The 16245-nt window shown below is 40.1% G+C and overlaps 1 protein-coding gene across 2 annotated transcripts in view; it reads left to right on the top strand.

The window, feature by feature from the left end:
• The window catches only part of cntn3a.2 (contactin 3a, tandem duplicate 2), a 43347-nt gene that overhangs the window by 21506 nt on the left and 5596 nt on the right, over nt 1-16245 (top strand). For both annotated transcript variants that reach the window (XM_065961480.1, XM_065961479.1), the window contains exons 13-22: nt 757-926; nt 2303-2420; nt 8169-8327; nt 11159-11308; nt 11471-11541; nt 12188-12422; nt 12951-13060; nt 14673-14859; nt 15290-15402; nt 15543-15711. In XM_065961480.1, the coding sequence (XP_065817552.1) occupies nt 757-926; nt 2303-2420; nt 8169-8327; nt 11159-11308; nt 11471-11541; nt 12188-12422; nt 12951-13060; nt 14673-14859; nt 15290-15402; nt 15543-15711 (1482 nt within the window). The remainder of the gene's footprint in view (nt 1-756; nt 927-2302; nt 2421-8168; nt 8328-11158; nt 11309-11470; nt 11542-12187; nt 12423-12950; nt 13061-14672; nt 14860-15289; nt 15403-15542; nt 15712-16245) is intronic.

The raw sequence follows: 16245 nt of genomic DNA, 5'->3' as shown, positions 1-16245 counted from the left end.
AGATGGTCACTCAGCTGGAAAGTAACTGCGCATGTACAGTAGATGTGTCACTGCTTGGTCAATTTCTACATATCAATTAATTGGAAACATGAAGAAAACATGACAAAATCTGAAGGTTGTGGCCGTAGCTGGGAGATAAAAATCAAACTGCAAATGAACTGAAGTGATTTGTTCTTTTAGAAAGGAGCATCGGTGGTGGTCTTGACTGGTCTTAATTTAAAATCAGTTTTAGTTATGTATTCCTTCCTTTGGTTGAATAATAAGTCCACCTAAGAGTATCCTACAATTTGGCCCTCTGGCAGTGGGAATTAAATTAAATGTGGCCCTTGCTGTTACCAAAGTTGCCCATCCCTGCTCTGGAGAGTGTTAATGCTTGTTGTAATCCATAAAGTACACTCTGCTGGTGAAAGGGAACTGCTAGTGTAATACAGTTCAACTCAAATAAAATGCTATTTGATTTGTGAATAAATGTATTATTATCAGCACTTATCTGCGACGTAATTAGTTGAAACCGATACTCACTTAATATGTTAATAATATCAGCCAACATCATCGGCTGGTTGATTAATCGGTCAGACTCTACTCTAGATAATACTGCTTTGCATGTGACTTGGTGTTTGACAGAGCTGCTATTAGAAGAAAAATCAACAAAACACTGATCATACTTTTGCATGCAAATGTGTCATGTTCTGTGTGAGACTGGCAGCCCTCCCACCCAAAAATGACTCCATCTTTCAAATACAATTTCTGGGGCAGATCCAACCAGAATCATCCAGGGGCCAGTGGACATGGAGATCATTGTGGGCGAGAGCATCGTGTTACCTTGTCAGGTCACCAGTGACCCCGTCCTTGACGTTTCATTCTCCTGGGCCTTCAACGGACAGCTCATTGCCAAGGGAGACGGTCACTTTGAGCTGGTGGGCGGGGTGAGTGACCCGCAGTCGTACTTCTTCAGAACGTGTGAATGGGCAGTTGGCACCTCTTCCCCATCTTGCTTCACTTCATCCGAGCCGTTCGTTAAAAGAGACAGCTTGTGGTTTGACATCATGGGATTTCTTGGAGAGATTTACTGTGGCTTGTGTCACTGCAATGGGTGTGATAGCATCCTTATTTTGCGATTGTAAAAAATCTCCTTGAAGGCAAGAAATGCTTTGGGAATGTGAATTTCTCTTGAAGGAAACACTTTTAGGTCATTCTGCCCAGCTAAGAGTGCCAATTCTACTTTTGTGAATGGAAACGTGGTTGCTTCTATGTCAAAATGCCCTTCCTACATAAAAATCACCATGTAGGTAATGCGTTAGCTGCTCAGCCATTGTGACAGGTTGTCATCTTCTTGAGCACACTTCTCCTTCTAGAGCTCAGCCCTCTGAGGTAATCTATTTTTTAATACTTTGCCTGGTCCTGCCTTCTTTTCAAATCCTACTTTGACATAGCCTGCTGCACAGCCCCTTGTAACAGAAAGGGGATACACATCATTAGAGGTGTCTTTTAAAGGAATGAAAGCATGGCAGAGCCCCAGATGACAAAACACTTTCCGAACACCCTCACCCCCCTTTGGAGATTAACCATTCTTCATCTGTGTGTTTGACTGACAATGTTCTTATCTGAAGAGACTCCTTCCCCAGAAATCCTCGAATGTCCCCAGTCCAAAGAGATTATCAACTTAACTTTGCTGCTTCAAGGAATTTAATTTCCATAATTAAACCATGTTGGCTCTACTGCCACATTTCCTTGCCAATGCCAAGGGAAGATTTCCCCACTAATTTACCATTTGCTGCTTACGGGTGTCCTCTCGATGAGAATCTAATGCGTCTTTTTTTCATCTCCAATTGAGCAAAAACCAGCTGAACTCAGTAGTAATGGCTTATTTGTTAGTTTCTTGACACAGGTCTTGAAGGTCATTTTGAGGAGCCCTGCAAAAAGCATGTGAAATAGCAGAGGCCTTGTTGGACACAAAAACTCATATTGCTGTACACAATTTCAGAAAATTCTGGCCTTGATCTTCCTCATAGACAGAAAAGTGTGACTCAGAGGTTCTTTTTATTTTCTGATTTGTTTTCAGTGTGTTTGCCTTCATGGCTTTGACTGCAAAAAGCTGTCAAAAGATCCTTGTAATAACTCTCCCTTGAAACAGGCTTGATTTTCCCCCGCATAGTCCCAACTAAATAACTGCAGGATCTGCGAAGGTTTTTTGGCACAGCTATTTACTGCACCTTATATATGCTTGACTACATCCTTTAATAAGCTGTCACAAAGTCTGTTATCTTTCATGCTACATAAAACTTTCTCTCCTCCTTGGTAGAGAACAGCAGGAGATCTGATGATCAGGAACATTCAGCTTTACCATGCCGGCAAATATATCTGTGTGGTGGACACGGACGTGGAGAGCCTGTCAGCCGTGGCTGTATTGATCGTTAAAGGTAAGGAAACCTCCTTATGGCTCTGCAGTCACTCATTAAAACAGCCTGATTGTTTTAAGGTTCCTGTTTTTTTCAAAGGAGAATAAAGTGCACTTTAAGGACTGATGTGTGCTATTTAAATTGACCAATCCGTAGAAAAGGTAGTGGTGTAATAATAAGTTTGTGTTTGTTGTTTTTTTCCCCTGAAAGTAATATTGGTTTGTTTTTTTGGTACAGTACAGTGAGCTATTTATATGTATAAAGTTTACTCTTTCATGGATTCCATCATGTTGCAGACCCATGTTTCTACAGATGTAGGAGCTAATTTTCTTTAGACAGAGCTTTTTTTTTAATTTTGTGAGTTACTTAACGTCTGTTGGTTCTCTCATACACTTGATAAAAGAGTAGCACGAAGCTTCAAAAGTGAAGCCAAAACAGAAGAGCCTTAAGTCTGCCTTCTTCATCACAGCCAGTAGGGATTGATTGCACAAGCTGCAAAAAGAAGTCCAATGTCATATTTATAGATGAGAAAATAACACTGCTGTACTTTTCATTTGGTTTAATGAGTTTAGAGTCGGAACCGCTAGATTCAGCTGCTCTGCAAACCCCACGTTACACTCACTTTAAAAGTGATGGTTCCATCTTAAATGAAAATTGACGATGAAGCAGGGTGTGCTTTAGGGAGTGGCTACCTGTGATTGACATGTCTCTGCTTGGGCTGCTGTGAACCAGGAAGAAAACATAGCAATGCCTTTCGAGCATGACATCGATAAAAGGTAACTTCTGGTTTCAAATAGCATAGAGGATATCAATCAAAATGCCAAACAGAAAGAGGAGTTAACTTATCAATGTGTGACATCATGGTTGCTAAGTCCACTTCTATACACAGTGTATAGATATTCGATAGTATGTGCTTGACAGGGAGGGTTAAGTAAGTTATTATCATTTGTTTGCTTACTGCAACCTCACCGCTACCTTCCACTTTATCCTACACACTAATCTTTTGTAAATTGTAAATGGATGGACAATTCTTACATAGCTCTTTTATACCTTAACCCTACAAAGCACTATTCAGTTTGCCTTTCATCGTTCCATTCACACACACACACACACACACACACACACACACAATAACACATTGAAGACAGCTGAGCAGCATGGCCTGCCCATTGGGAGAAACTTGAAGTTCAGTATCTTGCTCAAGGACACTTCGACATACAATAGCTTTAAAGTGAGTGATAAATATAGATGCAAAATGACCCAGAGTGAAAAAGATGTCTGTACTGTGCGAGGGGTAGCCAAAAAAAGCTGTGGTGCAAAACATGAAGGAAAAATACATAGGGATAACGTAGGGATATGCATTACTGAAATATAAAGAATGCGAAGGGATTTTATTCACAAAGCTCTTTTAGTCAAAAGTGTTTGCTTGAGCTTGTGATTGAAGAGCAGCAAAAATTGCTCATATCCACAATAAAATGATGCTGCAAGTCATCAGAAACCACAAAGTTTTTCATGTTCTGCTTATTTTTTAGTCGCAGTCACTTGATTACATCGTTTAAGAGAGGCTGGCTGTTCTTTTAAATTGCATGCAGTGATGTTTGTGGAAGTAGAGAACTTGACAAAACTGTGTAAAATTACAGAAATATTTTCTTTGTCTCTCTCTTTCTGTCTGGGTGGGTAATGGCCAATTTTCAATTTTGTAGCAATGTACTTGACAGTGGAATGTTTGAATGCCTTTCTGTGCTCACTCATGCAGTATGTATAGCTCCAGAGAGACACAATTGTCAGGAGCTGCATCGGGCAGAACTAAACAGAACAACGTTTGTTGTTGTTTCTGTGAGTAGCAGGTTTATGTTGTGTGCAGGGCGAGAGGAGGGGGGTTTCTGGCTTTGATCCATACAACAAATAGCCAAGCATATTGACACTAACTAAATATGTTCATCGTCAGATGAGGTGACTGATGAATTTGGTGTCTGATATTAAGATGGTTTGATCCATGTCTTTATCTTGTAAAAAAAAAAACATGAGTGCTTCAGCTTGGCGTGTTGAAGATTTGCTAGGCTAATTCCCTTAACAAGCACTCCTTTCCAAATGACTGAGAACTAAGTGAAAATAAGGCAGTTTCTCCTGCAGAAGCAATATCAAGGCCATGGAAATTGATTGGCCCAGTATTGACTGGAGAGAAACTTGTCTATGACTCAGATTGTGCATTATTTACACTTCCTGCTCACGGCAGCTGTCATGGATGTCTCATTGCTTGGATCAAATGGCTTCAAACATAGGGGGTAAAGAATGATGCTGGAGAGAAAAACAGTCATGGAGGGAAAACAATGGCTTTATACAATAATATAGACCTGCTGTAACATGCTGTTTCAAATATTATTTTCCAGTATAGCAACTAGCCAGTCCAGGTAGGGTCATTAATGATGGCCTGAGGCCACACAGAGTTACTTTTTTTCAACCTGTAATCACAGGTTGCCTGTTGCAGCTTAAAAACTTTAATAATTGTACTTGGCCAATGCTCAGCTACTGTTCCGCTAACATCCCTATTCCTTCTTTTTGCCCCGTTGAGACCTTTGAATCTCCCAACAAAATCTGATGACTGACGATGGGAAAAATCTCTTATCGCATTAGTATTAAAGAAAGCTGATGCTATGGCTCTTGAGCTTCTCCAGCAGCGAATGAGCTTGATCAGATTCAGCAGACACAAATGTTCAGTAACTTGATAATTCACTGCATCCTCATGTTTAAGTTCTTATGTTGTATTCTTTTTTGCTATTTGAATTGAGAAAAAAAACAACAATAGTATCTCCACCATTGACTGGCTCCCTCAATTGCAACACCTGACCTCAACCCACGCACACATTTTCTCATTTACCTCTCTTGGTATCTAAATGTGCAAAAATCTGTCAATACAATTAATCTCCTCCTCAGATCCTCAGTTCAAGAGTAAAAGTATTAGTTCTAGAGAAGAGTTGCCTCTGTTAGAAATATTATAGTATATGTCATTTATAGGATGCTAACTATTCATGCATCAATGCAGAACAGGCATTCAACTTCTGCTGCTGGTTGAAATATAGCCAAATGACTACATTAGCTATTTTTGTCCCGTGGGGATTCAACCTAGGAGTAACAACTAAAGGTGTCTTAAAATGTTCTTTCTGTTTTGTTGTCGATATATCAAGCGGAAAATCTTGGGAACACTCATGTTAAGCTATTGTACTGGATTTTCTGAGCTATTTTATGTTTTGTTTTTGTCTTGTACATGAAGTATAAACCACTGCTTTATTCAATTCAATTCAATAAGCTTCATCTGCATGAATGTGTAAATATGTTGCCAAAGCATACAATAACAAATAATACAATAATACTAATAGTAATGAGTAGTAATAATTAATGTGAACCTACAAGTTTGTTAAATGTAGTGGAGTTAAAAGTATCCTTTTTAATTATTGTGGAGTTGAAATAAAAGTCATTTTAAAGGGAACCACTGGAGTAAAACAAAATGTGTCTTAAAATGATGCTCAAATACAAAACTTTACAATACTTTATGGAATCAGTGACTTTCCACTTTTGACAATAAGATTTTTTTTCTGAAAACAAGCTCTCATCCTGTCTGTATTATCCAAAGCACAAGCTGTATTGATCAGAACTACTTTCAGAACAGTTGTCCTGTGATGTGTGTATAACCCAAAGCAATAGGGAATCTGGAAAGAGAGTTTGCTGCTGATTGTTTTGTTTTTTTTAAATGTTTTTCTGAAGCTGAGGTCACAACAAAAAAAACAATTCTATTAACATTTAGTTTGGGATGGAAGCAGAAATCTCAAAAACGGTGTACAAAGCTTTATACTTGGATAGATAGTGGATATTTAAAAAAATCTTCAGTCAGTGGCTGCACCACATTTTTAAATATCAAAATTGTAATGTTAAACAACAGTTTTAATGATGCATGACTCATTTAACAGTGGTGATGTAGAGTCAGCGTGATAAGGTTGAAATGAGTGTGATCATTGCTTCACACATAGACATTTAGAATACTGGCACTGATACCAATAATTGGTGTTAAATGCGTTAAACACATTATTGCAATCGTGTAATATAAGCCATTAGTAGCAGCTGAAAATCATTTGCAGGGTGCTGTTTCGGATCCTGTCTCGTTCCTCTCCCCTCCCATAACTGAAGGTCAATGATGATCGCTGCTGACACAAAGATCACTTGCACTTCTTTTTTTTTACAGTGACAATAGAAAATCAGATGCCACTCCACAATGCCACACACCAACACACACACACACACACACTCCACTGGGTGGTTGTGGTTATGTAGAAGGTCATGTTATAAGGATTACATCATGGTCATTAGCATTTAAACCACTTGTTCAGCACTCAGGCTTATTTGACAGTTGCATCATCATCATCATTATTATCATCATCATCATCATCATCATCATCCTAGGAGCCAGTGTGTAGGCAAAAGCACAGGCACTACGACTACTTCAAGTACTGAACAGTGTATTCCTGTAGTTCCTGAAATGTAAGCGTTTATTACAAATGTAGAAAATATTACGTTTAAATCAAAATGATGTGTGTTGTAATGGCCGTGTCTATAAGTACTTATTCCCAAATATTAGTTTGCCCTTTGCCAGCTTCACAATAAAAGCCCAGACAGTCTGTCCATATTAATAACAGATTATTTGAACACACTCAAGTCACTGACAGCACCCTCTTCCCTCAGCCAATGAAATATAATTAAGAGGATAAGGAATTGATCCTTGATTGTCTGCTCCATTAATATGTATTAATGAGGCCAGTGTATTAAAGTTGGGTTTTTTTTATCAAGAGCTGCTAATGAGTTTTACAAAGATCGATTCCTCTAACGCCAGGGTCTTAAGGCCAAATGTACGTGGGCAGCTCATTTACAGCTTCTGTAAATGAGAAAAAATGTAATTCAGCTACTTATAGCATGCATGTTAAGCAGAGTCTGATAAATATTGATATATATATACTGTATATATATGCATTTGCACATACAGTATGATAACACTGCATTAGCTGTAATTAAATAATCATGGTTTTGATTGTTTTTTAAAATGATCGCTCAATATTTAAATAATTAGAAAATGTTGCCTCAGATGAGAAAGCACTTCAGAGCCAGTCAGGAGTGTGAAGCAGAGCTCGAGGCGTCATTATTCTGCGGTGTGTCTCTTAGCTCTCCAGTGGTCTATTATTTCTGATGAGCTGACACATTCATTAGAAACAGGAAGCAGCAGATGAGGGTAAAGTAAAACATCACACAGCTTAATTGGTGGGATAATGAAAATAAATGATAAAACTCTGCTTCTTCAGGGCTGTGAGGTTCTTTTTCATCTTTTACCTTTAATTCGAACCTCTGCACCTACTTACGTCTGCTGTTTCCACGATCAATTACCGGGAGGAGCATGAAAGGGAAGGATTACAGGTTGGGTGAATATTGGAGTATAAATCTTGAATTAACTTTTAATTCCTTGTGAAGGGCATAACTTCTCCTCAAAGCTTACACTCAAAGCTCTTTAAAAAAAATCTTCCTAATGTTTATTTCAAATATAGAGGATCTTAAGTTAGCATAATGTCTTGTAGAAGTATATCGGTGCTGGATGTTTTTTTTATGCAAATGTATTTGACTCTCATGTTTTCCTCTCAGTTTCTGTGACTACACACATTCTGTAGTCCTGTCTGTGGCTCTGCATGTGGAATTACCTCACAGTGTTCTGTGTTCCTGTGATGGTAACAGGCCCCCCCAGCCCCCCAGACTCTGTGACAGTTGAGGAGGTGACAGACAGTACAGCCCAGCTCGCGTGGAGCCCCGGAAGAGACAACGGCAGCCCCATCACCAATTACCTCATCCAGACCAGGACTCCCTTCACTGTGGGCTGGCAGAGGGTTAACACAGGTAGGCAGCACTTAGAGATGGATTTTCATCCAATAGCACGTGTGATGTTAGTCAGATAATTTGTGGATCCCCTCAGGGAAATTGTCTCACTGCTGGGAGGTCAGATTGTGGGGTCAGCTACAGAAAAAAGGCTCTGGAAACGGTAAGGATTCAGGGTTTTACTCGAGAGAACTAGAGGGTGCTGCTTTTATATGATCGCATTTAAAACCACTTCTTTGACCTTTACACTTTCCTCGGTCACAGCTGAAATCCTTTTCTTCCTCTCAGGTCAGGTCAGTTTGGATGATATTTACCTCCTGTTCCTTTTGAGAGTGATTGAATGTGTTGCAAGTTGCTTTGGGCAACAGGAAAATGGGGGAAAAAATTAATTTATATATTATTTTTAATGTATTATTTGACAGGGACTGTTCTCATTTGTGATCAAATGAATAATATATACAGAGAGCAGACTCCACCTGTGCAGAGGCCACAGTCCTTGCAGCACTCATCACTGGTTCGACTCCTAATAAACAGCCATTGGGTGCATTTCATCCCCCATTCCCCTATCTAAAAAGAACAGTATAGTTCTTGAAAATATCTAGAAAATTTCAGGAGGACTGCACCAGATATTCTCCTGACCTGGATATTCTCCTGACCTGGCTGCACACCTCACATCAGGAGACTATCCCTGTCAGACGGGAGGGAGGGCAGGGGGGTTCTCCTGAGGTAAGATGTGACATATAAAAAAAGATGCTGAAGTAGCGGAAGAAGGGATTCCACTATAAAATGCTATAATGGGAATATTTGCCATCATATCAATGCTACGGAATCACATTATTGACAAAAGAGCGGAGGAGAACATACTGTGGAAATGCAATGCGGCCATTTAATTACGTGCACTGAGATCTTAGCCGTTGCATGCATACAGTCTATGCAATGACTCCAGTCAAAGGATACAAACGTCACCACCCACTCTCACTCGCTCGTGGTGAATTCTCCGGAGAATATCCCGCTGCGTTCTCACAACAGCCCACTTGGACTTGCTGTGGAAAAAATACTTGGGGGCTGGCAGGATAAACTCTGGGTGAAGTCAGTGTGAAAAATGTGTCTGTTTGAGTTCACACACAGCTCCTCCGGCAAATATCAGGAGTTTTTCAGGAATTTTCTGCAAGTGTGAAAGCACTATATGTCACACAGCAGTTTTGCTATAACTGCTACTGAGCAAGAAAGTAAGACAGAGAAGCAGAAGAAAAAGTTAAAGCCAGTTAAAGCTCCTATAATCAATATTTTTCATTAACAAGGGATCAAATGACTGTGTGAAAGAGGTCGCTTGTAATGATGAACCCAAAGATAATTATCAGCCAACTCAGCAGTTGCCCCCCGCTCTCCCAAGCTTTTCTCATCTTTAGTTATATGGTTTAAGGTCTCCATTTATCACTTTCACACATTATTGCCAAAAGCGTTTTGGCTACAGCAACAAAAGGCAGAAAAAAATATCATACTTGGGGTGTGGCCTTGAAACTAAAAGCCACTGGTTGGTTATCTTGGAAGCGCTTTTTGCAGCTAAATAGTCAGATTTTGCCTTAGGAGGTAGTTTAGACCGAACGCGGAGATAATAAAGAAGAGAAAGTTCTAGACTTAAATTCATGATAGCTGACAATATGGCTCCAGACGACTTATTTTGCTGCTCCAAGTTGTTTATGTGTGAAAATAGTCTAACTGGTCAGCTCAGACTTAAAGGATAAATAATCATCTGTAAATGTTGCTTATTTGTTGCGTGTGACTTTTTCCCCAGTGTGGCTGAAAAAAAATGGCTCCCACTGTGTAACTGTCAAAAAAGTCACTGTTGCAGACAGCAGGTGCTCACAGCTAAGCCACTTAACCTACCTTTTGTCCTCTGCATGTCACCCATACTTAGCACAAGTAGCATTTACAGCAAGTGCCCTCTTCTGAGGTTTTACAGCTTGAAGCATCTCCTCACATGCACTTTTGTCTCAGAGTTTATTTTGCAAATTTACGTCACAACACAAGGTAAGGAAGGGAGTGTCTATGGCAAACATTTCAGTCAAATACAAAAAAATGTTTCAGCTTTGTGGTAGCTGCTTAAAGGTATCTTCATTAGGAAGGTCAAGGAGATATCAGGTTAAGAAACTTAAAGTTATTACAACTTTACAATTGTAAATGGTCTTTAAAGGTCACATATTATCCTCCTTTTCAAAGAGTTTAAATTAGTCTCAGAGCTCCCCAAAACATGTCTGTGAAGTTTCTTGCTAAAAGTCCACTCTGACTCTGTATTTTATTATGCATATAAAACCCTCTTTTTCAGCCCTGCTCAGAACAGGCTGTTTCTGTGTCTGTAGCTTTAAATGTAAATGAGCTGTGTCTGACAAGCCCCTCTCTGGAAGGGCTTGGGTGGCTTGGACTTTTTTGCACCATGTCCTATTGTTTACTGTGGAAAGGCATACTCAGAAGGCAGAACAAACACCTAGCCAATGGGAGTGTCATCCACCTGGGGGAGGGGTTACTGCCCTTTGTGATGTCATGAAGGGAAAATCTCCAAACGGTCTGTTTGAGCACACATTTTCTGAGAGGATGAACTTTTCTCATAATTGGGGGTTTGTAGACAGGCACACATATCAGTGTTAGAAAAACATGGTAAATTGTATTGTGCATCATATGTGACCTTTAATGACTGACTTTCTAATTCTAGTCTTCATGATTGGTTTGAATTTTTCAGAAGTGTGTATACATTTGCTTTTCCTGTTGACTTTATTGCATGCACACAGTTGCTCCATGTGTTCTTTATATGCTTTTATGAGTATATACTGCATATTTTCTCTTTTTCTATCCAGTCCCTGAGATAATCGATGGAAACACAGTCACAGCCACTATAGTGGACCTTAATGCCTGGGTGGAATATGAGTTTCGGGTGTTGGCCAGAAACAGTGTGGGTGTTGGAGAACCCAGCCCTGTGTCAGTCAAGACAAGGACAGAGGACGCAGGTATACAATGTACCACCATTCAGCCGTTTTAATCCTTCTTTCTCTATAGAAAATATCAACTATGATCTGCAAAAATACCACCACCATCACTCCTTCTACATCTCTCTGAGGCCTTAAGGGGTTTTTTTTCATGGAGGTCTGAACAAGGTCTGTGTTTTGTAGTTCCTGATGCAGCGCCAGGTGACGTGGGTGGTGGAGGTGGAAGCAGATCTGAGCTGGTCATCACATGGGAGGTAAGTCATCAGTCTTATGTTCTAGTATGTTATTCAAAGTACCCGTAGTTCATCTTTTTTCTCTACTCGAGCGAGGGCACTAAACTTAGACCCCAGTTCTGTTTGCGTGAAGTTGTCATAAATTTGGGGTTAATTTAAGTCTGGAGCTGAAGTCACTGTCATTTCTTAGTTAAAGTGTCTCCATGTAGCACACACAAGCACAACACTAAATCCGACAGTTATTGTCATTAATAAGGCTTTGATCTGCGGTTGAATTTCTTTTTTTCAGCCAAATCCACTGTGCTCATATCTAGCTCTGAAGTAAACCAGTCAGGTAGCAGAAAATAATGTAGATATTCAAGAAGTCATTAGTTTGCTACTGCTCTCTCATTATTTGAGTTCTCTCATTTCATTAAAATTAGAAATACCTTTTCATCCTAAAAGCTGCTCAGACGTTTTGTAATGAGCTTAGTTTTTTTTTAATGGCATTTTACTGCTGATTTCATTTCGTCAGGTGGGTCACAGAAGCAATTTGTGGGTCACACATGTTTTTTTTTTTGTGGTTCCTTTTAGAGCAGGATGGTGGTTGATGTCTGCCCAGACGGGGGTGAATGCGAGTGGTTTGTATATGTTTTAATATCACTATAGTTTTGTGTTTCACTCTCAGCCTGTCCCCGAAGAACTACAGAATGGTGAGAGCTTTGGTTACATCATTGCTTTCCGCGCCTTTGGAGATGTAAGCTGGACTCACGTGGCCACCTCTGCGCCCGGTGCGGCTCGCTACGTGTACCGCAACGACAGCATTGCGCCCTTCTCTCCTTTTCATGTGAAGGTTGGCACTTACAACAGCAAAGGACAGGGTCCCTTTAGCCCTGTGGTCACCATCTACTCTGCAGAGATAGGTAAGGGAGTGAATATGCGTGGGATTTCTTTTGCAAAGGCTACAAAGCTTTTTCTGTTTCTGAAAGGGACAAAGATCATGAAAGAGTTTTTTATTGCATCCTGTAGACCCAGAGCCCAGTATTTTATCTTTTTGAATCACAAAAAAAAGATACATGCAGGAAAATAAATCTGTGGAAATCATTCATATGTTAAAAAAGGGTAGAAAAATGGGGAGTAAAAGTGCGACAAATTTATCCAAGGGGAGGCAGATTGCCTCCAAATATCAGCACTCTTGAACGGCTGCTCCAAAGTGAAAATCGCTTGGCATTTAGATCTATGCTACCTCTTGCCATGCTGAGAGGGGGTCAGTGTTTAGTGTAGTGCTGGTCTATTTACCAGCAGCACCTGTGTGTGATGATTCATCCATGTAGAGATCAACAAGAATGCCGCACTGTTACAAATGTAAAATGTGAGGAGATTTGTTCTGCTTGCCTCTGTGCCGTTGAAGGAAAAGCAGCACTGCTCAGTTTCCTGTTGTCTGTTTTCAGAGCCAAGTGGGATGCCAGCGGGAGTTTGGGCCAGAAGTGTCTCAGCCTCAGAGATTGAGGTGAATTGGCAGGCTCTCTCCTTCACCCCTGAAAGGGTTCTGGGCTATGAGGTACATTTTTACCCTTTTAAATGGAAATTGAAATCACACACACACACAACAGGCTTCAAATGCTAGTCATCACCCCTGTCGTACCTCAAAGCTGACACTTCCAAACTCACCGTCGCTATGGTAATGGCTGTTTCAGTTGGGCAACTGTTATGGGCAAAATTATACAGTTCTTTGTCCCAACACGACAGGAAAACATGTCATAGCGTTTTCAAGAGAACAAAAGAAAATTGCCTGTCCACATGCCTTTTCAGGTTGCTGTCAGTTACAGGATATCATGATACAGAGCTCCGTGATAGTCTGTGCTGCAAAACATACCAGACCTCTTGAAACTAAAAACTGTGATTATACCAAAAAACGGTCTAATGTTGTTTGTTTTTACAGTCTTACATTGCAGCATCGTGGGAATCGATCTTCAGCCTTGTAATTGTTCCCTAAATAGAATATGAATATTAAAATATTACATTTCCAACCCCTTAAAGCTGATTTTATTCTATGTTTCCCTCAAAAACTGGGACAGCCTGATTGCCTTACCTGCACACTTTCCACTGAGTAATGAGGGTGATCAAAGGGCTTTAAAGTACGATGCTGTTGTCGTTCCTTTGATCAATAAAAGCAACGTTGCTTCAATATATCCATCTGGGAATGGATATGTAAAATATCCAAGTAGCATTAGGGATCCCAACACCAGCTGATCTTTTATAATGTTGACAGAAGGGTGCATGGGAGGGGGATAGATGTCATTTTTGAGGTTTTATGTTTGCAGTTTGACAGTCATGAGGAGCGATAACAAAATAGTCCCTTATGTTATGAATGCTATGTTTAGTCGCTGTTTGAACTGTAATGTCATTTTTTTTTTTAAAGTGCATTTTAATAAGCTAGATTTTAATCAGCAAACGATAGATATTACAGGCTTTATGAGGCGACATAGATTTATGCATGCAAGTCCTGAAACGATCAGACAAGAAATCCATTAGTCCAGCAGGAAAAAAAAAGGTCTTGACTTTTAATTTTGATAATTGACGAAATGTTTCAGTAATCAAGCAAAAATTAAAAGAAAACTGGTGCTGACTGCAAACATGTGAGCCTCTTCTGCTTTCCCTTTTATATGATTGTAAACGGATACATGTGTTTCCACTGCTGGTTCGACAAATGTTGATGGCTTTTGGAAATTGTAACATCCATTTATTTCAACTATTGGCATTTTAATGACATTGTTTTAAGATGGCTAAAAAGAAAACTGTTAATCATGTTGGCAATAGATAATTCATGACTTCCTTTTTGTATTGGCTTTAAAGTAAAAGTATCCTGAGTTGTAAAAGCATGTTAACAAAAGGCTTTGTGATATCAGATCAAACATCGTCCTACAAAGATAAAAGAAAACTGTGATCTGACTTAAGAGGATATACCCAGAGGTGATCATTTATCAACAGCACGTTTCTCTCAAGACATCAAACACAACTACAAATACCCTGTTGTGTTGAATTTGATTTAAAAAAAAACAGAATGCGTTCTTGTCTTCCTTTTTGTGTTGCCTTCAAGAGAATTCGTCCTTCTAACGTTGACATTTTTGCTCAAATCCAATTCGACATGATATGCTCTCTGTCTCAAACAGGTGGTGTACTGGGAAGACGACACTAAACCTGAGACCATGGGGAAGGTTAGGGTGCCCTGGAACCAGACGTCGGTCACAGTGAGCGGCTTGGCGGGAACCACGCAGTACTTTCTGACAGTCAGTGCCTTCAACACAGCTGGCACCGGCCCCTTCCTCCCCGCAATCAATGTCACCACCAAAAAGCCACGTAGGTTTTTGCATCCAGATGATCTGCTGCCCAAGTGTTTGATTTCGACTCAAACGATGAAACTTCAGATTGATGCAAACCCAAATGCTTAATAAATGAAGCAGTAGGGGGAGTGCTGTTGTCCTGAATATCAGCACAGATCGGATTTAGTTTTAAGAAAATAAGAGGGGTGCTAAGTACTCAGTATTACAGCTCTACCTTACGTGTGATATTGCCTTTATTCAACAGTTCTTCAATATAAATTAGTATACAGTAATCACGTTATTTTGTTTATTTAAACAAATATCTCATGTATCTTTAAAGCGTCTTTCCTTTACTATATAAACACATCTGTATAATGTACTCTATATATCAGCAATAATGGAATGCCTCCTGTCCAATCACATAGATCAGGCACTAATTGTTGTATATTTATCTTTACATCATACAGCCCCAGCGCAGCCCCCACTGAATGTAGAATGGACCCTTGTTGGTTCTCAGCTTTCTCTCTTCTGGGAGCCTGTGGTGGCGATGGAATCTGAGTCAGAAGTTACAGGATACCAAGTGAGTTTTACATCCTCACTATGACTCACAGCAGCAGGTTTCAGTCTGAGTGAAAGCTTAGACCTTTCCTGTTTTTGGGTCCGCTGTAAGCTGTCAGAATGTAACATTAAGTGTTTCCAATTTGTCACCCAACCATTCAGTTGTCATACAGGAGACAGAGACACAATGAGGTGAACACTCTCAAAACAGCCAACTCAACAGCTGAGCTGACTCTCCCTGAAGAAGATGACGAGTACATCATCCACATTCGGACGCTGAGTGAAGGAGGGCTCGGCCCGGCCTCCGATCCTATACGAATCCACCAACTAAGTAAGCTTGCTGACAGTTTTACGAGTATTTGTGGCTAATAAAGGAAGCTATCATGGAAGAAATGGAAGAAAAAAACATCGTTCACAATTTACAGTCTTTAGCCGTTGAAAAATGCTGATTCAAGGCTGTTGAAGAGAAACACAGACAAACAGGACCTCAGCCTCTCAGAACGTCTTAATTATTTACTCACCCTGTAAATGAAGTCACTTAGCACACTTAAACCTGACAGAGACATTTTGTCCTCAGTTGACTCACCATTACCCATGTCCCCAGCCATCCCTGTTTGGCTTTTCCTCGACATATATTTTGCTGAAATATGCAGCACGCTCCGTCTCTGTCACAGAGGTTGACTTCCACTTTTACTAGATGCTGTTACTGTCCTGTGGGACTCCAGCGGGGGGCTCTTCTACTGCTCTAAATGCTAATTTGCATTGTTGATATTCTGTGTTGAAACCCTGAAAACAGCACTTCAGAGAGATAGAATTCCGCGCTGGCACTTCTTTTAAATATCGTTTGAAAAAGAATGCTGCTATA

This window comes from Labrus bergylta, chromosome 12 (assembly GCF_963930695.1).
Source record: "Labrus bergylta chromosome 12, fLabBer1.1, whole genome shotgun sequence".
Classification (NCBI taxonomy): Eukaryota; Metazoa; Chordata; class Actinopteri; order Labriformes; family Labridae; genus Labrus; species Labrus bergylta.
Note: the sequence above shows the minus strand (reverse complement) of the source record. Positions and strands in the feature narration are given on the sequence as shown.